Genomic DNA, 24,397 nt, shown 5'->3' on the forward strand with positions numbered 1-24,397 from the left:
GCTTCTCTGAGGTACCACCTCCTATCTCTCAGATTGGCCAATATGACCAGAAAGGATAATGATCGTTGTTGGAAGGGTTGTGGGAAATCTGGGACACTATTACACTGTTGATGGAGCTGTGAACTCATCCAACCCTTCTGGAGAGCTATTTGGAACTACGCCGAAAGGGCAACAAAAATGTGCATACCCTTTGACCCAGCAATACCACTTACTGGGTCTATATCCTGAAGAGATGATGAAAAAGGGTAAAAACATTACTTGTACAAAAATATTTATAGCAGCCCTGTTTGTGGTGGCAAAGAATTGGAAATCCAGTAAATGTCCTTCAATTGGGGAATGGCTTAGCAAACTGTGGTATATGTATGTCATGGAACACTATTGTTCTATTAGAAACCAGGAGGGATGGGATTTCAGGGAAGCCTGGAGGGATTTGCATGAACTGATGCTGAGTGAGATGAGCAGAACCAGAAAAAACACTGTACACCCTAACAGCAACATGGAGGTGATGATCAACCTTGAAGGACTTGCTCATCCCATCAGTACAACAATCAGGAGCAATTTTGGGCTGTCTGCAAAGGAGAGTGCCATCTGTATCCAGATAAGGAGCTGTGGAGTTTGAATAAAGTTCAAGGACTATTCCCTTCAATTTAGAAGAACATAGATATCTTATTGTCTGATCTTGTTACCTCTTAGACTTCTTGTCTCTTCTTTAAGGATATGATTTCTCTCTCACCATACCCAATTTGGATCAAGGTACAACATGGAAACAAAGTAAAGACTGATAGACTGCTTTCCATGGAGGGGTGGGGGGAAGGAAGTAAGATTGGGGGGAAAATTGTAAAACTCAAATAATATCTTTAATAAAAATTAATTTAAAAAAAGGATTGGGGTGCTTAGGTAGTGTAGTGGATAGAACACTGGCCCTGGAGTCAGAAGGACCTGAGTTAAAATCAGACGCTCATTAATTATCTAGTTGTGTTGGGCAAATCACTTAACCCCATTGCCTTGCCAAAAAAAAAAATGGGCACAGGATTTAGACATAAAGGGTGATACTACAGACTAAAAGATCAAGAAATATTCATCTGTCAGATCTATGGAAAAGAGAGATTTATGACCAAACATAAATCACAAAATGGATGAATTTTGACCATATTAAATTAAAAAGGTTTTGCATTAATAAAACCAATGTGGCCAAGATTTGAAGGAAAACAGAAAGCTGGGAAACAATTTTCACAGTTAGGGGTTCTGATAAAAGGTCTCATTTCTAAAATATCTAGAGAATTGAATCAAATTTATAAGGTTACAAATCATTCTCCAAATGATAAATGTCAAAGGACATAAACAGGGAGTTTTCAAGTGAAAAAATTAAAGTTATATGTAATTATATGAAAAATGCTGCAAACCAGTGATAATTAGAGAAGTGCAAATTAAAACAACTCCTACCAGATTGGCTAAGATGACAAAAAAAGGAAAAACAATCAATTGGAGAGGGTGTGGGAGGACTGGGACATTAATGCATTGATGGTGGGGTTGTGAATTGATCCAACCATTCTGGAGAGTAATGAAACTATGTCCAAAGAGCAATAAAACTGATCATACCCTTTGACCCAGCAATTTACCAATACTAGGCCTTATAACCAGAAGAAATCATAAAAAATGGGAAAACCCCACAAGTTCTGGAATAGCAGTTCTTTTTGTAGTGGCAAAGAATTGAAAATCAACTGGGGAATGGTTGAACAAGTTATGGTATATGAATATTATTGAGTACTATTGTTCTGTAAGAAACCATGAATGCTCAAGCATGGAACAAATTCCAGGAACTGAAGCTGAGGACAACCCTAGGAGACCTGCTATGGACAATGCTGTTCACAACCAGAGGAAGAAAAATGAAACAAAAATTTAAAAAATCTATAGAATCCAAGTGAATACTATAAATTTCTCTTACGTTTTTCTTTCCTGTCTCAAGATTTTCTTTCTTGTCCCTTAATCCTAATTCCTCATGCAGAAAATGACTAATCTATAAACTTGTTAAACACTAATGTGTATGTACAATAATACACCAGACTGTTCACCACTGAGGGGAGCGGGGTTGGGAAGGGAGGGTGGAAGGAAATTATTTAAGTTAAAAAATATGCAAAAGGATGAATACTGAAAAACTTTCATAACATGGAACTGGAAAATAAAACATCAATTAGAAAAAAACCCAAACACTTTAGAAGATTAAAAATTTTATCCACAAAGGTATCCCTTCCATGTGATCAAAACCCCCCTTCATGATTTTTTAGATGGATCTTTCCAAACTGATCTTACTGAAAAGTTTCATCTAGTGGTCAAAATTGTGGTGATGAGTCTCTCCAAAGTTAGCTAGGCTAATGCTTGAAGAACAAGCACAAAATTCTTTAATTCTTTGCCTGTCCTTAGCAAAGGCCTGGAAGGTAGCAAGTGTTTTAAATAAATGTCCATGAACTGATTTACTAATTTGGCACAAACTTAGAGCATACACTTGGTAGAATTTGTGGTCAGTATTATAGTTTTTGGAAACTCAGGCTATCTTTAGACCACAATGAGGCACAAAAAGTTAACTTTGGTTGGAAGCAACTGATAGCCGCCTTTGTTAAGTCAATAACTTACTGTACAATGTGATAGAAAGATAATCATCCGTATCAAATTACAGGAAAATAATCAAGTAATGTCTCTTGTGGGACCTGACACACTAAGGGATATTGAGATTGAACTATTTTGCCCTGAGAAGCATCAGAAGACCTAGGTCCAAAAAAATAAAATAATTCTACAGTTTCCTCCAAAGACCTCAAAGCAACAAATTCAATCCATATACATAAACATGTGGAGAGCAGAGAAAGAGGGAGGGCCAGTAGGAACATTTCCCAGACTGGGCAAGGTACCCATGGTCCATGCATGCCCAGTCCTCGGCACAGTGCCCAGCACACAGTAGGTGATTAATAAATATTGATGCCTAGAACTATCTATATATTCTTTCATCACCCATTTTCAAGAGACCAAAGTTTAGAGGGTCATAGATCTAGAGTTGGAAGGGAGCTCCAAGGCCAACCTCTCAGGAAAACAAGAATTGGGGAAACAAAGGGATTTGCCTAAATTTTTACAAGTAATATGAGATTTGAACCCAGGTCATTAAATACTATTAAGTAAAGATAACTTTTAAAACTCTAATTTTTTTTACTTCAGTTAACAAAATCCAATAACAATTATATTATACAACATAAATCAAATGATACCCAAAACTTTTGATCAAAATCATTATGTAGTTTTTGGTCCTAATAATTATTATCTGTTGAAAAAAATTTATTTCAAATCAAACCATGTGTCAAAGGAAGTTCAAACCAAAATGTATTTTTGCTGAAATAAGTTATCAGTGTCATATAAAAAACTGAACGGTTGCAAAAATTAGTTAGACAATCTGGTTCAGATTGAGTACTAATGGGCTCTGTCCACTTCTACAAAGCCATCATCATTGAGGTAAATGAATTGTATTACTTCTCATATCTCTTCCAGGTCTAAAACTCTTATGATACTTGGTTATTTTGATGAAATTTTTTTGTGATGAATTTTAAAAATGATACAATCTTATAGGGGGCCTGTAGAAGGTACTGGGTTTCAAAAGCCTGACCTTGTCACCATGTATAAGTCACAGTATAATAAAAGTTGTGAGTCATATTCACTAACTCCTTAGCTATAGTTTCAATACACTTAATACCCACCATCACAGGGTAATGAGGATATGAGATAATAAAGTCCATTAAGAGTGCTATGTAAATGTTATCTGTGACCATAAATTATAGAATTTTTAGGTACCTGAGAAAGGTGACTTGAGCCTTGGTCAAATTGCCAGAACTGGAGAATGGACAGAGGTGGGGGATTGTTATAGAGGCAGATATATATGCTCAGGCATAGAGGCAAAAAGCTCTTTGTTTGAGGATGGACTAAAGAAACAAGATTTTTTTTTTGAAATTTCTGGGCTCTTTCAAGATCTCTGAGGACTTCTCCATCCCCTAAAGTTCATACACTTTGCAAGAGCTAAATCTTGTTGCTTTCCATGGGGGGGGGGGGGGGGGGGGAGAGTAAGATGGGGGGGAAATTGTAAAACTCAAATAATATCTTTAATGAAAAAACACAAAACAAAAAAAGAGCTAAATCTTGTGGAAAGGTTACCTTTGGAAATCCAAATTTTCAGTCTCACTTGACAAGTTCACTGGAAGTTTATCATGAATTCATTGCAAAAGATACCCCAAAAAAACACTCCCATGTATACGATAGGGCACATAGTACCACAAGATGTCATCAGCATTCTGAGCCTCTCTGAAAGTCTACTCTCAAGTAGAATTTGTTGCCCCTGGCAATAAAAGTTACTTATATCACTTCAAAAGCATCAAAAGAAAGCTAGCATTTCCCATTTCTGGATCTTTTCACAGGCTCTTTTTTTCTTCCCCTCATACCTGGAATGTACTTCTTCTCAACTCTACCTCATAGAATACCTAACTTCCTTCAAAGTTCAACTCAAATTCTATTTCTCATAACAGGTTTTTTCTCATCACCCAGTATTATAATGCCTTTCCCTCCTCAAATTACTTCTTATTCACTCTGTGTACATGTTAATTTCCCTAATAAAATCTTAGTTTCTTGAGGACAAGATCTGTTTTACTTTTATCTGGCACATAACAGATATTTGAAAATGCTTGTTGAATGATTAATTGATGGAGTATTATCAACCAGTCACAGGCAATCTCAAATAGAATGCACTGAGTTGCCCCCAAAATTATGGTCGGGGAGCCGGAGTAATCTGAAAACAAAATAAATTTATAAGTAAGAAGTAGCTACTCTCCAGCATAGCACTGAAATAATTCCTTAACAAAGCTGCTGGCACTATTCAAATTACAAAGTTGATTGGCAGAAGAAAAAATTTTAATTTTATAAGCTGCATAAGTGATACTGTGAGACAGTATTAGCATAAATGATTCAATATATTTCTCATGAGAACATGAGATGAAGCTCTGAATACATCTCAGGATTCCCTGACTTCATGTATCAGAATGCAAATGAATGTATTAAATAAAGTTGAAATGCAAGGATCTGGGCTGGATGATCTCTTGACTCCTTCTGATTTAAAGGTCTCTGACTTCTCTCCCTTTAACCATGAAAGATATAAGTAACTATCTAGAATTTGCCAGGTTTTCCCCCTAGAGAGGAATTCCTGCAGCCTACTACAAATGAAGTGAGTTATAATGGCTAATATTACCACTATCATCTTGAGGTACATATCTAAGTTCTGTGTTGAAGGATAGAGCGACAAGAAAGATCTTGTTTCCTCCTAGGTCAAGGCAAAAAGGGTATCCAAGGCATCCTAATAATTCATATTCACAGCTGGGTAACTCTTTCTACATACAAGGAAGCAGATGGGGGGCTAAGAAATTTAGGCTGGGAAGAATCATGAAGAGAATTTTTCCTAACAGTTGCCCATCCCTGAGGTGGTCTAGAATTAAAAGTGATGAAGACAGCAAAATTCTCAAACTGAAATAATTTTCCTAAAGGAATGAAAACATTCATGAGCTAGAATTTTCAAAGAAATGGCAGGCCTGGTGATCACAATTTAAATTCTGTGTTCACAAGAGTAAGATAAGCCCAACAGTGGGTGGAGAGGAAATGAAGTAGCCAGGGTTGATTACTTATCTCAAACTTTTGCCCCAAGCCCTCTTTCATCTCTACTGGACCCATGCTGCTGAGAAATCCCAGTTCAAATCTACTTCTCCCCTCCCTATCCTCCTCCTAATTCTGCCTGCCTTCCTTCACCATCCCATTCTCTATTGATTCTTGTTTCATCCCTAAACCTTCTGTGGTTATTAGAGTTCTGTTTTCTACTATCATCATGATCTTTTCCAATGAGAACCCAAAGAATTGGACATGCCATTTCACAGTTTCATAAATGGATGATCAATTCACTGTATCATATGTCTCTTACTAAATGATAAGTTCCCTGAGGACATAGCCAAGATTTTATTTGTGCATTTGCAATTCTAACATGGGGCCTTGCACAAAGTAAACACATGATGTTTGCTCTACTCTGATTTTGGCAAAAATACTTTGTAATTAGATTCATATAGTTCCTGGATATATCTTGGTAAAACGCCCAATTATATTATATATTCTTTAGTTATTCTAAACAGAATTTCTCTTTCTAGTTCTTTTAAAAAATTTTTTATTTGGGGCAGCTAGGTGGCGCAGTGGAGAGCACCGGCCCTGGAGTCAGGAGGACCTGAGTTCAAATAGGGCCTCAGACACTTAATAATTGCCTAGCTGTGCGGCCTTGGGCAAGCCATTTAACCCCATTGCCTTGCAAAAAAAAAAAAAAAAAACCTAAAAAAAAATTATTTATTTAAGGCAATGGGGTTAAGTGATTTGCCCATGGTCAAGCAACTAGCCAATTACTAAGTGTCTTAAGGCCAGATTTGAACTGAGGTCCTCCTGACTCCAGGGTCAGTGCTCTATTCACTGTACCACCTAGCTGCCCCTCTTTCTATCTCTTAATGCTGGGTTTTATTGGTAATATCTGGTAATGCTGATAATGATTCATATGGATTTATTTTATATCATATAACTTTATTGAAGTTATTAGTCATTTTTTTTTTAGGTTTTTGCAAGGCAAATGGGGTTAAGTGGCTTGCCCAAGGCCGCACAGCTAGGCAATTATTAAGTGTCTGAGACCGGATTTGAACCCAGGTACTCCTGACTCCAAGGCCGGTGCTTTATCCATTGCGTCACCCAGTTGCCCCTGTTATTAGTCATTTCAATTAATTTTAATTGATTTAAATGATTACCTGCATAAAGTGATCATTTTGTTTTTCATTGCCTATGCTTACTTTCCTCAAGTTTCTTTTTCTTGTCATATTGCTATAATAAGCATTAGCATTAACTAATAGTGGTGGGAGAAGGAGGAGGAGGAAGCATTCTTACTTTGTCCCTTATCAGGTAGTTGACTCTTGGACTTCTCACAGTGAAAGCACCCTCTATTCTTGTGTTCTCTCCCTTTTATTGACTGGTTCCTCCCAGAATCAGGTCATCATTCCTCTCTAAGATGTAGTTTTGAGTCTCTGAACTTTCTCTACTATAACCCACGAATGGATACCTTCATATCCTTCCCACCCTCTATTAGCCAACTTCTTTGTTGTCTCTCCCCATTAGAATGTAAGCTTCTTGAGGCTAGGGACTGTCTTTCTTTCTACTTGTATTTGTATTCTCAGGTCTTAGCACAATGTCACATAGTAAGCACTAAAAATTGGGTACTGATTTGACTTGTTGATAATATAAGTAGTTCTACCTAAAGAATGGTAACCTTACTTCCACTCTTGAGCAATCGCTTTTCTTCTTCTTTAAGTTTATTCTGCATTAGACGCAAAGTATTTTCAGCCTCCTGAAGATAAAAAAAAACAAGAACCAAACAGTTAAGGATTGAAAAAAGTGATTTATATTATTCTTTTCTTTTTTTTTTTTTTTTTTAAGATTTTTGCAAGGCAAAGGGGGTTAAGTGGCTTGCCCAAGGCCACACAGCTAGGTAATCATTAAGTGTCTGAGACCGGATTTGAACCCAGGTACTCCTGACTCCAGGGCCGGTGCCTTATCCACTATGCCACCTAACCGCCCCAATATTATTCTTTATATCCAGTATGTGCCGCTACAAGGATGCACTGTGGGCATCTCAAACTGATCATTCCAAAATGGAACTCCTATTATTTACCCCACGTAAAATGAGCATTTGCAAATATACAGCAGAACAGAGAAAGAGGAATATACAAGAAAAATGTAGATCTCTATTTTATGATTTTATAATAGATTCAACAGGTTTAACTTTCAAATCTCTTCTGCTTATCAGTAATTCCCTTTGACTTTCTTTCTATTCTTATCTGTTTATTTTTAAACTGCTTTAATGATTATTTTTCTTCTTTTAAAAAAATGTTTTGCCAATCTGATCAGTTTAAGGTGGAACCTAACATTGCTTTAATTTGCAAATTTAATTGGTGATCTGGAAAACTATTTCAAATGGTTGTTGACAGCTTGAATTTTTTCCTTTGACAATTTCTAGTTTATTTCTTTTAACCATTTAACTATTGGTGAATAGCTCTTGTTCTAAGAAATTTGAATCAGTTCTTTATCTTGGAACTTAAATTAGTTCTAATTTAAAAAAAACCAACCTTACATCAAAGATTTCCCCTCCCCCCCACCGTAACTGTTTTCCTTCTAATTTCTAATCAAATTAGTTTCACTTGTGCAAAATTTTTTTTATGTAATCAAAATTGTCCATTTTATCATCTATAATCTTCTCTATTTCCTATATGGTCATGAGTCTTCCTTGGGAAATGTATACTCTAATCCTTGCTCCAGTGCTTATGATAGGACCTTTTTATAACAGTATATATGCATTTATGTATGCATTTAATGCTTATCTTGGCACCTGGTATGAAGTGTTAGAATATATATTATATATGAAGTTTTTTTTCTAGTTTTCACAGTATTTTTTTTTAAATGGTGTGTCCGGGGAGGCTAGGTGGCGTAGTGGATAAGGCACCGGCCCTGGAGTCAGGAGTACCTGGGTTCAAATCCGGTCTCAGACACTTAATAATTACCTAGCTGTGTGGCCTTGGGCAAGCCACTTAATCCCCTTTGCCTTGCAAAAAAAAAAAAACATAAAATGGTGTCTTTAAGCTGGAGGCCTTTGTGTTTATCAAACACTACTGCATCTGTATTTTGTGTACTTAATCAATTCCACTGATTGACCTCTGTATCTTTGACTTGCTTTTTTTTATCAAGACTAAATAATTTCAATGACAACTATTATACAGTATAATTTGAGATCCTGTAATACTAGTCCTGCCCTTTTCATTATTTCTTTGATATTCTTCACATTTTTCCCTCCAAAGGAATTTCATGTTATTTTTTCTATGACTAAAAAGTAATCCTTTGGTATGATATGACACCAAATAAGTAAATTAATTTAGGTAGTGTTGTCATTTTTATTATATTGGCTCTGACAACCTATGAGAAATTAATACTTCTCCAAATATTCAGATCTTTGTTTTATAAAGAGTATTTTTAATTTGTATTCATGTATATCCGATGAGTATTCTTGGCAAAAAATCAAAACTCTTTATATACTGTATAGTTATCTTGACTGGATATTCTTTTATTTCTTGCAATTTTGCTCATTATTGTTTCAAGTCATTTTAGTTGATTCTCTAGGATTCTCTAAGTAAATCACTGATCATCTGCAAAAACTCCTAACATAACATGTTCTAGATGCCTAGAATTACTTTGTATATTTAATTATCTGGAGATACTTGTTGTTTCCCCTAGTAAAATGTAAGATCCCTATGTTCCTTTTTTGTCTTTGTATCCTCAGTATCTGAACTTAGTAGGTAGTTAAAAATGTTTATAAAATTAAATTAAATTTTCATTGTCTGTGACACAAGAATCATTATATACACTCTCTCACACCTCAGTCCCTGATATAGTCCATGAGGAACTTCAATTGGTACCTAACTTGGTTGAACAAGATCTATTACAAACTGAGAAACTACATGCAAAAGATCTTGTTGTTTTGAAGGCATGAAAGGATCATTTTTTTTTTTTTTTAGTTTTTGCAAAGCAAACGGGGTTAAGTGGCTTGCCCAAGGCCACACAGCTAGGTAATTATTAAGTGTCTGAGACCGGATTTGAACCCAGGTACTCCTGACTCCAGGGCCATGCTTTATCCACTACGCCACCTAGCCACCCCGAAAGGATCATTTCTAAAGGAAAGAAAATACCAAAGGAATTGAAAAAAGTCAAAACTATTACTACAGGAAAAAAAAGGGTGATCACACAAGGACACTGAGAACTATTCAACTAATTACCTACTTTCTTATCTTTATATATTAATGAGATGTGTACCTTTTAAGTATATCTTTGATGAAAATATGTGAAGGAAACACATACTTTTGTAAATGATTTTTTTTTTTTGCAGAAGACCACATCTTTAGAACACACCTGATTGAAAGGTCCGGCCCATATAAGGCCTCAGTGTGCTTTTTTTTGTTGATTACAAAAAAAAAATTGATGACTCAATACAGCAAAATGTGCCTTCAAAAAGGCCTTCCAACAAGGGATCTTTTGTTTACATAATAACAACAGATTCTTGGCTAAATCTAACTAGGGGTTACTCTGTTCACTGGACCTCTGATTATTGCTCAAATTCTCCACATAGCTGCCAAATTAATTTCCCTAATATACACATCACTTTCATGATAATACAAAATAAAAAACTTCAGTGGTTCTCTCTGACCTCTAGGATAAAATATAAACCCAGCCTGAAATCTTAAGATCTTCTACATTTTGGTTACCATCTCCCTTTCTAGACATACTATTTATTCTCATCAGATTGGCTTAATTATTCCCTAAATTACACATCTCATTTCCAGTCACTAGGTTCTCACATAGGCTATGGCCCCTGTACTCCCACTTCAGTTCTGCTCAAAATTTTTAGTTTTCATCAAGATTCAGATAAGTTGACACCTTCTACAAGTTTTTCTTGATTCCCTCTGGTTATCATTGCTCTTTCCCTCTTGAAATCATCTTGAATTTATTCATTTGAGAGATGGCGTTGTCTTTCTACCCCAATAAAATGTTCTTTAAGGATGATGAAATCTTCTATATGCTTCTGCTTGTAGATGATAGTGTGCTGATTGCCACAAACTCATGAGTATTAAAGAGATTCCCCAACAAGATCCATGATTGCTCAAAAAAAAAATCAATCTACTGTACAAAATAAAAAATTAAATTAAGAAAAATATCTGGTTTCTGGGCTATACAAATGGAAGCCCAATCCAATGGGTTAAAAAACCAATGAGTTGGGCTCAGAACTGAAAAAGAGGAAGAAAGGAGGCTGGACTGCATTTGGGAAATTGAATGATTATTTTTAATGTTCTCACATCTTTTTAACAAACTATTCCTGGAATTACTTTGAGATTATGAATCTTGGAATACTACTAACTCATTAAAAAGCAAGTTGTGAGTAGCTAGGTGGCGCAGTGGGGGGCAGTTATGTGGGACAGGATAGAGCACCAGCCCTGGAGTCAGGAGGACCTGAGTTCAAACCCAATCTCAGACACATAATAATTACCTAGCTGTGTGGCCTTGGGCAAGTCACTTAACCCCATTGCCTTAAAAAAACAAACAAACAAGTTGTATGTAACCCAAAGGTAAACAGAAAGATACATAGTGGGCACAAGTAGATTGCAACATATTACCAATGATGACCTACAATAAAGAAGTGGTATAAGGAATACCACCCACTAAGGAACCTATCAGAAAAGGAGGTAGCTTGGTCATATGTTAAGTACTGAGCTAGATGAAAAGCTCCAGCAGATTGGGTAGATTTTTGTGAAGGAATTTTGGAAGAAGATGGATAAAATAGGATACAGTCTAAGTTTGTTGTATTAAGCATGAAGAGAATGTCCACATCAATAAAATTATAGCTTCAATGAAGAAAAATGGGAGGAGGTACTATCAAGAGAGAATGAGAGATTTTCATGTTCTGTGTTTTATACAAACCAAGTGGGAAATTTTGAAGAATTAGGAATTAAAGCAGAGTCAAGAGGAGAGAGTAAGAATGCCCTGAGGGAGGAAGAAACCAAAGATCTAAGGGGTGACAGAATTTTTCATGGGTACTTTGGAATACCTATTCCCCAAAACACTAAACATCAATCTAGGACATTCATTCCTTCAACAACCATTTATTGAATCCTTATTATACTTGTTCTCTATGTTAGATACTACAGGTACACAAATAAGGTTTAATAGAGACCAATGTTAAGGAACAATTTATCTATATGAAATATAATATTCAAGGCAGAGGAGACAATTAATATAGCCTGGAGGCACTAGTACTACTGGAGGCAACTTGTGATGCCCTATTATTCACTGCTTTTCCCCTTTTCTTCTCTTTTGTCTCCCTTGGTTTTTGGTGGGGTTTTTTTGTTGCTAAATAATTAAAGCAAAATAAATTACTATAATATAAAGATAAAAGTTGACTGAACAAGTCATAATCAAGAAAAATGTATTTTTACAGAATCAGTTTTTCTCTCCATTTTTAATTTCTCCTAACTTCATCATTAACTTTCTCTCTGTTTTCTCTGCCCAGTACATATGTCTTAGGTCTTTCAGTGAGCTCCCCACAAGCAGTGATCATTAGGCTTTGATCAAGGCAGGGAGGAAAGATTCAGGCCTAGGATTTGGATTTAATCTAATCCATTTCCCCAGACTGATTAAATTAAACCACATGATCATAAAGAGACACAAAGTAATACTTATCATTCAGCAAGAGATTAATTAGGTTTATTTTGTAGAACAAAAGGCAAGTTGAAGGAAAAAGAAAATGCTTTTTTCCTAATATTTGAGGGATCCAATACTTCATTGGATTAAAAGCAGTAAAATGAAATACTTTTTCTTCTCTGTTGATTCTAAATGAAGGAAACAAATCTCCCAAAAAACAGTGACTGTATAATTTTCTCACTGGATTTCAATTACTTAACTCAGTTAAGGATAAAGTATATCCCCATAGGAGTCTTTTTCTATTTACAAAATTAAATACAAGTTCTTACTTTGAATGGTTGTGAAAGACAAATGAGAAGATGAATTTTTGTAAAACTCTATAAAGATGACCATCACAGACCTCAATTAAGTTGGATGACAGAATGAGCATAAGAAATTAGGAAATGTTTCTTTTCTAAAATTTTATTTGGCATAATTCTAGAAATGCTCATGATAGTAATAAGAAAAAAATTAAAGGTATAAACATCAAAAAAAGAGGCATAATTATCCCTATTTGCAGATGATATAATAGTTTACTTAGAAAATCCCCAGAGAATCAGCAAAGAAGCTAAACTAAATTAACAGCTTCAGTAAAGTAGCAAGATATACAATAATCCAGCAAATCTGTCAACATTTCTCGATAGTAACACAAAGTGTAGAGCTTGGTCTAAGTGGCAAGAACTGGACAGGGTAAAACTAACTTGGAAGCCCAGTTTACAATACCATCATCATCTTATTGCTAGAGAGGAAAAACTAAAAAATTAGAAAAATATGTCCTTGCCCTAACTAGGAAAAAAAATATATACACATGAAATAACTGAGGAAAATTACAATGTTGTATGTGGGTAAGTGTAAAATCATGTACTAAAAATAAAATATAATGCAAAAATTATAAACATATACCTCAAACCTTTCTTGCTCCATTCGATGATGATCCTCAAGTTGCTGTTCTAGATAGGCCAGATTCCGAAATTTTTCAAGGTAAATATCATATTGCTTCTGCAATTCCTCTTCAATCTTCTCATATTCATCCATAAAGGCTGGTCTATAGAAGTTTAAAAGAATGCAAGTGAAAGATCTTTGGTTTTCTTCTGTTTAAGTTTTTAGTCAATATAATAAGTATAAGAAATATGTTAAATATATATACATACATACATATATATATATATATACACACACACACAACATACTAAATAACAGCAGCTCATTTTGACATATGGAAGAGATGGCAAGAAAAACTCAATTGCCAATAACAGAGAGGGATCGCTAAAAGGGAATGCCATCATACAATGATAAAACTAAGAACCCAAAAGAGCTCAATGGACTGGACTTTCATAGACTCAATCTAATAAAATGAAATTTAATAGTGAACATAGATTTAGAACTGGATGGGACTTCACTGGTCATCTATTCCAAAACTCATTTAATAAAGGAAGAAGCTAAGGTCCCTAGAGGTTTGGCACTTTGTCCAGGTAGCCAATCTGAAATTTGGACCAGGTTCTTTGATCTTTTGCTGTACAGTGCTGCCCTAATAAATTTAATATCCTGAACTTGGGCTTAAAGAAATCAACTTCATATGTCATGATAGGGAATGAGCCTAGAACCTATGCAAAGAACCTAGGGATTTAAAAGTCTGCAAATTCAATATATTCAACAGTGTAATTCAAATTACCCAAAAACCAGTTGCAATTTTGTTTCACAAAATTCACAATTTTGTTTCACAGTTGATCCCACCCATTGTGCAACGTCCTGCTCAGAACATAGTAGAACTCTGTGCAATTCTTGGTACCATGTTTAAGAAGAACACAAGCATATTTGGGAGGGCAACTGGGATGTTGAAGGAATTTGAAATTATGTCAAATCAGAACTAAAGGAATTTGGATCATTAACCTAAAGAACAGAAGATTTGAAAGTTCCTTCATATAAATATATATATATATATATATATATATATATATATATATATATATATATATATATATATATATATAAAAGAATCAGTTTTTAAGATAATTTTTCTTAAAGGAGAGTATTTACAGTGAAACAATTTTGACTCAGTATAGGGAAAATTTGATAAAGTATAGCTAGCACAGAATGTTTCTAAAATCTTACTGGGGGTAGTAAGGGGAGTTAGAGATCTTCAAATTGCAGCTATATGATCACACATTATAGGTAAGATTCATTATTTAAATAGAGTAGCTGTTCTATTGGAGGTCCTTTCCAACCCTGAAATTCTATGATTTCTATAAAATAAGTACACTAAGGATTAGAATTCTCTTGCTTGTTTTCCTTCTTTGAGGCAGCTGGCAGTGAGTAAAAAGACATCTGGTTCTGGAGTCAGGAAGCCAAGTTCAAATCCTACTTCAGACACTTAGTTGTATGATCTTGGACAGACCATTTAAACTCTATTTGCTTTAGTTTCTTCAACTGTAAAACAGGGATAAATAATAATAGTACCTAGATCACACAAAGTTGTTGGGAGGATCAAATGAGATAATTATAAAAATCACTCAGTACAATTCCTAGAACTCAGGAGGCACAGTAATAAATGTTTATTACTTTCCTGTCCCCCTTGTGGAAAAACCTGAATGAGAAAAATACTACTAGTTTTCAAAATACATAAACTAGACTTGTAGACCTAGGGAATGCTAAAAGTAGTTTACCTTGACTTTAGCAAAACAGATGCTATTTTTCTGGACAATGGAAGAGATATAAACTACATAATGGGGCAACTAAGTAGGTGAATTCAGAACTATTTGAATTGGTGGACCCAAAAAGTAATCATTTTGATGATAACTAGAAAGGTATTTTCTAAAGAAAAGCTTCTGAAATTTATCCTTAGTTTTGTGCTAGTTAGCACTTTTATTAATGATTTGGATAAATGGCAGGCTGTCAAGAGTTGTAGACCATAGAAAGCTGATATAGGGATAGTTAACAAGTGAGATGATAAGAATAAGGGTTTAAAAAGATTAATCAGTTAAGATGTTGGGTCAATTTAGTAAATTTTTTAAATTTTATTTAAAACAATGGGATTAAGTGACTTGTCCAAGGTCACACAGCTAGGCAATTATCAAATGTTGGAGAATGAATTTGAACTCAGGTCCTCTTGACTCCAGGGGTCAGTGCTCTATCCGTTGTACCACTTGGTTGCCCCTGTTGGGCCAGTTTAATAAGATGGAAGTTTCCTCTTCAGTTCTGGGCACCAGAGTTTAAGAAGAATGGTAAGATGAAGAGTGTTCCATGAATAATGACCAGGACAGCTAAGAGTTTCAAGGTTACGTGGAACAATGTATGAAAGAAATGGAGATGTTCAAGTTTTTAGAAGAAAGAGTTTACTGGGGACAAAATAACTATAATTATATGAAAGGTTATCACATAGAAACATGATTAGAGTTAGTCAATTTAGCCCCAGAGGAGAGAAGTAAGAGTCATGGGTAGAAGTTTAAGTGGCAGATTTTTGTTTGATAAAAGGAAAAAACTTCCTAATGCTTAGGAAAAGTTATCCAGAAAGGGGAATAGGCTGCCCATGGAGGACTATAGTAGATTCCTGCTCACCAGAGGCCTTTAAGAAAATGTTGTAGCAAAGAATTGAAAATTGAGGGGATGTCTGAACAAGCTGTGGTTGAAATGGAATGGAATTTTACTGCGCTATAAGAAATGATAAGTAGGAAAACATGGAAAGGGGAGGAGTTTATAACCAAACAAGAGATAGAAAATATTATAAAATACAAAATGGGTAATTTTGATTACATTAAATTAAAAGGTTTTTTCACAAATAAGATCAAATATAACAAAGATTAAAATGAATACAGAAAGCTGGAAAATAATTTTCACAGCTAGCATTTCTGATAAAGGACTCATTTCTAATACACACACACACACACACACACACACACACACACACACACACACACACACACAGAGAACTGAGTTAAATTTATAAGAATATAAGTCATTTCCCAACTGATAAATGGTCAAAGAATATGTACAGACACTCTTCAGATGAAGAAATTAAAGTTATCTATTCATATGAAAAAGGGCTCTAAATAATTTTTCTTTTTTAGGTTTTTTCGCAAGGCAATGGGGTTAAGTGACTTGCCCAAGGCCACACAGCTAGGTTATTTTTAAGTGTCTGAGGTCATATTTGAACTCAGGTCTTCCTGACTCTAGGGCCAATGTTCTATTATTCACTGGGCCACCTAGCTGCCCCATTCTAAATAATTATTGACTAGAGAAATGCAAATTAAAACAACTCTGAGGTACCACTTCACATCTATCAGATTGGCCAATATGACAAAAAAGGAAAACGATCAATGATGGAGGAGATGTGGGAAAACTGGAACACTAATGCACTAACGCACTGTTGGTGGGGTTGTGAACTGATTCAACCATTCTGGAGAGCAATCTGAAACTACCCCATAAGGGCAATAAAATTGTGCATACCCTTTGATCCAGCACTAACAACAAGCTTACTACTACTACTACTACTACTACTACTACTACTACTACTACTACTTACTACTACTAACCTCTGCTTACTACTACTTACTACTACTACTACTGCTTACTACTACTACTACTACTGCTACTACTACTGCTTACTACTACTACTGCTACTACTGTTACTGCTACTACTGCTATTGCTGCTACTGCTACTACTACTACTGCTACTGCTTACTACTACTACTACTACTTACTACTACTACTGCTTCCTACTACTAACCTCTGCTTACTACTACTTACAACTACTACTGCTTACTACTACTACTGCTTACCACTACTACTACTACTACTACTGCTACTACTGCTACTGCTTACTACTACTACTGCTACTACTACTACTGATACTGCTGCTACTGCTACTACTACTACTGCTACTGCTTACTACTGCTAGTGCTATGACTGCTACTGTTACTACTGCTACTGCTACTACTACTACTACTACTAGGTCTGTATTCCAAAGAGATGATATAAAAGGGAAAAAGACACACATGTACCAAAAATATGTAAAGCAGAATTTTTTGTAGTGGCAAAGAATTGGAATTGAGGGGTTGCTCAACAATTGGGGAATGGTAGAACAAATTGTGGTATATGAATGTGATGGAATACTATTGTGCTGTAAGAAATCATGAGTAGACTTCAGAAAAGCCTGGAAAGACTTATATGAACTGATATTGAGTGGAGTGAGTAGAACCAGGACAACACCATATACATTACCAGCAACACTGGGTAATAAACAACTGTGATAGACTTAATTTTTCTCAGCCATATAATGAGCAAAGACAATTCTATGTAGTCTGAATGCAGACCAAAGCAAAATATTTTCAATTTTTAAAATTTGTTTTGTTTTTTCCCCCTTATGGTTTTATGGGGTTTTTTTCCCTTTTGTTCTGATTCTTTTTTCCACAGCATAACTAATATGGAAGTATATTTAACTAATAAAACAGATCACTTGCTGCAAAGTAGAGAGGGGGACAAAGGGAGAGAGAAGATGTAGAACTAAAAGTCTTACCAAAAAAGTGATTGTTGGAAACAATTGCATGTAGCTGGAAAAAAAAAAACTACATTTAGGGAGCAACTAAGTGGTGCAGTGGTTAGAACACCAGTCCTAGAGTCAGGAGTACATGACTTCAAATTTGGCTTCAGACACTTAAAACCTACTTAGTTTTGGGCAACACTTAACCCCAACTGCCTTGCAAAAACAGAAACAAAGAAAAAAGAAAAATAAATAAATACATTTAATAAAAAATATTTTTTAAAAAGCCTGAAAAAATTTAGATGATCTAATGCAAAGTGAAGTGAGCAGAACCAGGTAAACACTGTACACAGCAATGGCAATACTATATAATGATCAACTGTGAATTTATTCTCAGCAATACAAAAATACAAGACAATTCTGAAATATCTATGATAAAAAAATGATGTCTACTTCCAGAGAAAGAAGTGATGAAATCTGAATGCAGATCTAAGTATATTGGGTTCTTTTAACTTTATTTTTCTTTTGGTTTTGGTTAGTCTTTTCTTTCACAAAATGACTAATATTTTACATGACTTACACACGTATAACCCTAATCAAATTATTTGCCTTTTCAATGAGGGAAAAATGGGAGAATTTGAAATTGATACATTATAAAAATGAAAATTAAAAAGTTTTTACCTGTAACTTGAAAAATATTTTTTAAAAAACAAAAGAAAATGTTGACTGACCCCTGTCAGGAATGTGGAAAGAAGATTCTTAGGCTGGATGGCCTCAGAGGCCTTTCTTACTCTCAGAATCAGTGATTCTGGTGAAAAACTGCCCCATTACAAAAATATTTCCAACTGTTCTTTTGATCTAATTTCCTATTTATTTATTACTCTTACCACAGATCCTAAAGGAAGAGTTTTACTAATTAAAAAAGTCAAATAATAAAAAGAAGTAGTATAACTTCCTAGCCTAAAAAAGCTAACTAGGAGACATATTTCCCCCCAAAAAAAGTTTCCTTAAAAAACAAAATATACAGAATGATTTTTCCAGAATAATTTTTAAAGTAAAGAGAATAAACATTCAGAGAATATTGTTCTAAAAGGGGAAGGAATATAACAATGATCCTTCATCCAGGATAAAAATTTTCATTGTTACCTGCAATTATAACTTAATTTTCCCTGCTACTGCAAAGATACATTTTGACATTAGATAAAATTTCAAATGAACAGACTTTATCAGTGAAGTTACACATGCAAGGAAGGAGAGAAGTTGCACAAAAAAGGGAAGGGGGAGAAAAAAATGTAGCTGTGTAGAGAATGGAGAAACTATGGAAAAAAGTAAATAGAAAAGGGAAGGATTTAAGTAGACAGAAAACAGAAATAATTTTTAAAAAACAGATGAAAGAAAAAAATTACAGATATATAAAGAATCTATTTTTAAGAATCCATAATGTTTAAAAGGTCACAAACACAAGATCACACTTAGCAATTCATATGTAATGTGGCACTGATCAACAATGACCTTTTAGAGGTTAATTTTTCAAATAGGAAAAATAGGGAGGAAATTAACTACTAGTCTGAAATGGGAGAAATCAATTTAAAACTTACTTCATGTGATTTGCTCTAAAGTCTGGTCTGATGTAATCAAGTCTTGTGTAACCATTACCATCTGGATTTACTTACTGTGCATTCCAAAAATTTTCAAAAGTTCAAACTCCAGAGTTTGAAAATTAAGTATGAAAAGCATCATAAACAAACAAAAACAAAAAACAACTGAGCTTAACTGTCTGCTTTCAGTGGATAGCTTCAAGTTCTTCTAGTTTGTAGACTTTGAACTTATACTACTTCTTGGACAGTAGGTATCTCCCCATTACATTCTATTCCTTTAGTCTTTTGCTGCTTTATCATTTCAAAGACATGCATTTTTCTGTAGTTACCTGACACTCTGCAGAGTTTGAAGGCGCTTTCGGTTTCTTTCAAGCTCTAATTTTCTTTTTTCAATTTTGGCTTCTAAATTTGCTTCATCTGAGGCCACGTTGTTGAGTAAGTCTTTAGTTTTTTGAACTTGTGCCTGAGAATGCCAAGTCAGTGTATCAACATCAACCATCTTTCAAATGCTTTGTAAAAAAGACATTTCTAAGCTATCAAAATCACAGATACATAAGGTTAAAAGAACTTTGAAAAGGTTATTTCGTTTAATCACCTACTTTCAGACAATTTAAGAGGCTTATGGATCTAGAAATGGAGATCTTCAAAGGCCATGTAATCCAAGGGTACTGAGGCTAAGAGAAGTTAATAAATTTGTCTAAGTTCACAAAGACAGTAAGTAGCAAAACCAAAATCTGACCCCCCCAGATTCTACGACTTCAAATTCTGAACTAAGTCCACTAATATGGTTATCTATTCTTTCCAGAAGAGGGCCTTTTGAAAATTTTTTTTCAAATAATCATGTTACACTTAATTTTGTTAGGTTTTTTTATTTTAATTATATATTTTATTTGTTTCCAATTAAAGACAATAGTAGTTTCTACCAATCATTTTTTGCAAGGTTTTGAATTTTTACTCCCATCCAACAGAAGGCAATCTGATAGTCTTTACATTTGTTTCCATGATGTACATAGATCAAAATTGAATGTGTTGAAAGAAAAAAGGAAGAAAGGAAGAAAGAAAAGGAAGAAAGAAAATATTAGAGATAGCAAAACTATATAATACATAAGACAATTTTTTAAAAATTGACGATAATAATCGTTGGTCTTCCTTTAAGCTTCACAGTTCCTTCCCTGCATACAGATGGTATTCTCTATCACGGATCCCCTAAAATTGTCCCTGATCACCTACACCGATGGAATGAGCATGTCCATCAAGGCTGATCAATATTCCATGTTATTGTTAAGGTGTATAATGTTCTTCTGGTTCTCACTCAGCATCAATTCATGCAAGTCTTTCCAGGCTTTTCTGAAATCCCATCCTTCCTGATTTCTTATAGAACAATAAATGTTTCATCAGATACATAAACCAAAACTTGTTCAGCCAATCCCCAATTGTTGGGCATCCCCTAGTTTTCTAGTTCTTTGCCACTACAAACAGAGCTGCTATGAATATTTTTGTATATGTGGGGTTTTAGCCTTTTTCATGATCTCTTCAGGATGTAGACATAGTAGTGTTATTTCTGAATCAAAGGGTATGCACATTTTTATTGCCTCATGGGCATAATTTCAAATTGCTTTGCAGAAAGACTGGATCAATTCACAGCTCTACCAACAATGTATTAGTGTCCCAGATTTCCCACATCCCCTCCAACATTGATCATTATCCTTTTTGGTCATACTGGCCAATCTAAGAGATGTGAGGTAGTACCTCAGAGATACTTTAGAGGGTATTTCTCTAATCAATAATGATTTAGAGTAATTTTTCATATGACTATAGATAGTTTTGATTTCCTTGTCTGAAAATTGCCTTTGCATGTCCTTTGACCATTTGTCAATTGGAGAATGGCTTGGTTTTTTTATTTTTATTTTTTTAAGGCAATGGGCTTAAGTGACTTGTCCAAGGATACACACCTAGATAATTATTAAGTGTCTGAGGCCGGATTTGAATTCAGGTCCTCCTGACTCCAGGGTTGGTGCTCTATCCACTGTGCCACCCAGCTGCCCCAATAGTTTGTTTTTTTATGAATTTGACTCAGTTCTCTATATATTTTAGAATTGAGTCCTTTGTCAGAAATAATAGTTGAAAAATTATTTCCCAATTTACTATATTTCTTTTGATCTTGGTTACAGTGGTTTTGTTTACATAAAAGCTTAATGGGAGCGGCTAGGTGGCGCAGTGGATAAAGCACCAGCCCTGGAGTCAGGAGGACCTGAGTTCAAATCTGGCCTCAGATACTTAATAATTACCTAGCTATGTGGTCTTGGGCAAGCCACTTAACCCCATTGCCTTGCAAAAGAGAGAGAGAGAGAGAGAGAGAGAGAGAGAGAGAGAGAGAGAGAGAGAGAGAGAGAAACTTAATGTAATCAAAATTATCCAGTTTTTTTAATAGTGTTCTCTATCTCTTCCTTGGTCATAAATTGCTCCCCTTTCCATAGATATGGCAGGTAAACTGGTCCTTGTTCTCCTAGCTTGCTTATGATATTGTCCTTCATATCTAAATCCTACACCCATTTTGATCATATCGTGGTATAGGATGTGAGATGTTGGTCTAATCCTAGTTTCTGGAGGGCCTTCCTTCTTAAAATCTTTTTGAGCTAGAAGAAACCTTAAGGATCATCTCATTTTAGAGATAGTGAAACTGAGTCCCAGTGAGGTGAAGAGATTTGACTAGTCATAAAATTCATATAGCTAAAAGTCAACTCTTCTGACTCTCATTTGTTGATCCTTTCATTTAATTGCAATGTCTCTCCAGATAAGTAGAATAAGATCACTATTTTAAGAAAACTGAGATTACCTACTAGGTGTGTATTCCAAAGAGATCACAAAAAAAGTGGATTTAAAAAACCTCCTCGTAAAAAAAAAATTTATAGCCAGCTCTTTTTTGTAATGGCAAAGAATTGGAAATTAAGGGGCTGCCCATCAATTGAAGAATGGCTGCACAAATTGTAGTATATGCATGTGATGGAACACTATTGTTCTATAAGAAATCATGAGGGATGGAACTTCAGAATAGCCTGAAAAGACTTACATGAACTGATGCTGAGTGAAGTGAACAGAACCAGCAGAACAGTGTACACACTAACAGCAACACTGAGTGATGATCAATTATGGTAATTAAAGACAATTCTAAAAGACTTGTGATGGAAAATACCATCTGTATCCAGAGAACTATGTAGTTTAAATGCAAACCAAAGAATTGGAAATCCAGTAAATGTCCTTCAATTGGGAAATGGTTTAGCAAACTATGGTATATGTATGTCATGGAACACTATTGTTCTATTAGAAACCAGGAGGGATGGGATTTCAGGGAAACCTGGAGGGATTTGCATGAACTGATGCTGAGTGAGATGAGCAGAACCAGAAAAACACTGTACACCCTAACAGCAACATGGGAGTGATGTTCAACCTTGAAGGACTTGCTCATTCCATCAGCGCAACAATTGGGAACAATTTTTGGCTGTCTGCAAAGGAGAGTACCATCTGTATCCAGATAAGGAACTGTGGAGTTTGAACAAAGTACAAGGACTATTCCCTTTAATTCGGAAAAAAAAAACCCAGATGTCTTATGGTTTGATCTGGTTACCTCTGAGAATTCTGTTCTCTTTAAGGATATGATTTCTCTCTCATCACACCCAATTTGAATCGAGGTACAACATGGAAACAAAGTAAAGACTGACGGAGTGCTATCTGTGGGGTGGGGGTGGGGGGAGGGAAGCAAGATGGGGGAAAACTGTAAAACTCAAATAATATCTTTAATAAAAATTAAAAAAAGAGAAATAAATACAAAACAAAGCTTACTATATTCAATTTTTACAAGTTGTCTGATGTATTATGGTATTTTTCTCTCTAATGTTTTGTTTCCCATTTTGATTTGATTCTTCTTTCACAACATGACTAATACGGATTTATGTTTAGTAGGGTTATATATTTATGTAATTTATTAGATTACTTTCTGCCAGGGAGGAGAGACAAAAATGTGAAACTCAAAACCTTGCAAAAGTGATTATTGAAAACTATCACTGCATATAGTTGGAAAAATAAAATATTAAAAGAAGAAAACTGAGGTTAAAGTAAACCAACATTGATAATCATAAAGTCAATCAATTAGTTTTTCTAAAAAACCTGAAGATACCAGAAGCAGCAGCTTCCTAATGATAAAGAAGCCTATTGCCATCCATTTGGTACTTAACACATACTGCCATGTATTAATATCTTTGATACATAGATAATGCATAATCACCAGTTTCATAAACAAAGGGAAATTAAAATCTGCTTACATTCTAATAGTTAAATATATTAATATATTATATGTGGTAATAATAATATAATCATAATATCAACACATAAAGGGGAAGGATGGAATTAAGGGAAATGGCCAGGAAATGACACAAAATCCTGTTTTCAGATAAGAACTTACCTTTCAGTGCCTACTGTCTAAGGGGCAGAGAAAGATAAGAGGGACAAAGATAATGGCTGAAGCACAGGTGACAAAGTATGAGAATAGACAGGAGTTTAGATTAAGTTACTAAGAGAAGTTTATGTAGAAGAAAGGTTTGTTCTCTTATGAGTGGTGAATTTATGATGTGAATGGCAGACTCCCTCAGTCCTTTATTAGGTGCATACAACAGATGGTTTTCAGCATAAGTCTGCTGCTCCATGATATCTGCCTGAGGTCAATGGCAGGCCTTAATGCCTCCTCTCCCACACTTCCATCCTTTGACTTGCTCCTTTCTGTTTTTTCTTTGTTTCTCTTCTGCCCAGCTGCCTCTATGTCAAACTTTCTGGTTCATCTGGGCAAGGCTACTTACTGATGCTGCTGCTCAATGTAAATGTTTCTACTCCTTCCTCTTTATCTGAATTATTACTTACCACAAATAAGCAATAACTAAGCTTCTTTGTGCAAAGTTGT

The 24,397-nt window shown here is 35.0% G+C and overlaps 1 protein-coding gene across 1 annotated transcript in view; it reads right to left on the reverse strand.

Moving 5' to 3' along the window:
• Positions 1–24,397, reverse strand: part of CLUAP1 (clusterin associated protein 1) — a 52,209-nt gene that overhangs the window by 13,827 nt on the left and 13,985 nt on the right. The window contains exons 7-9 of the mRNA XM_074196873.1: positions 19,776–19,909; positions 13,276–13,417; positions 7,369–7,441 (exon numbers count right to left, since the gene is read on the reverse strand). Coding sequence (XP_074052974.1) covers positions 7,369–7,441; positions 13,276–13,417; positions 19,776–19,909 — 349 coding nt within the window. The remainder of the gene's footprint in view (positions 1–7,368; positions 7,442–13,275; positions 13,418–19,775; positions 19,910–24,397) is intronic.

The sequence above is a fragment of the Macrotis lagotis genome, chromosome 8 (assembly GCF_037893015.1).
Source record: "Macrotis lagotis isolate mMagLag1 chromosome 8, bilby.v1.9.chrom.fasta, whole genome shotgun sequence".
In the NCBI taxonomy this organism is placed as follows: domain Eukaryota; kingdom Metazoa; phylum Chordata; class Mammalia; order Peramelemorphia; family Peramelidae; genus Macrotis; species Macrotis lagotis.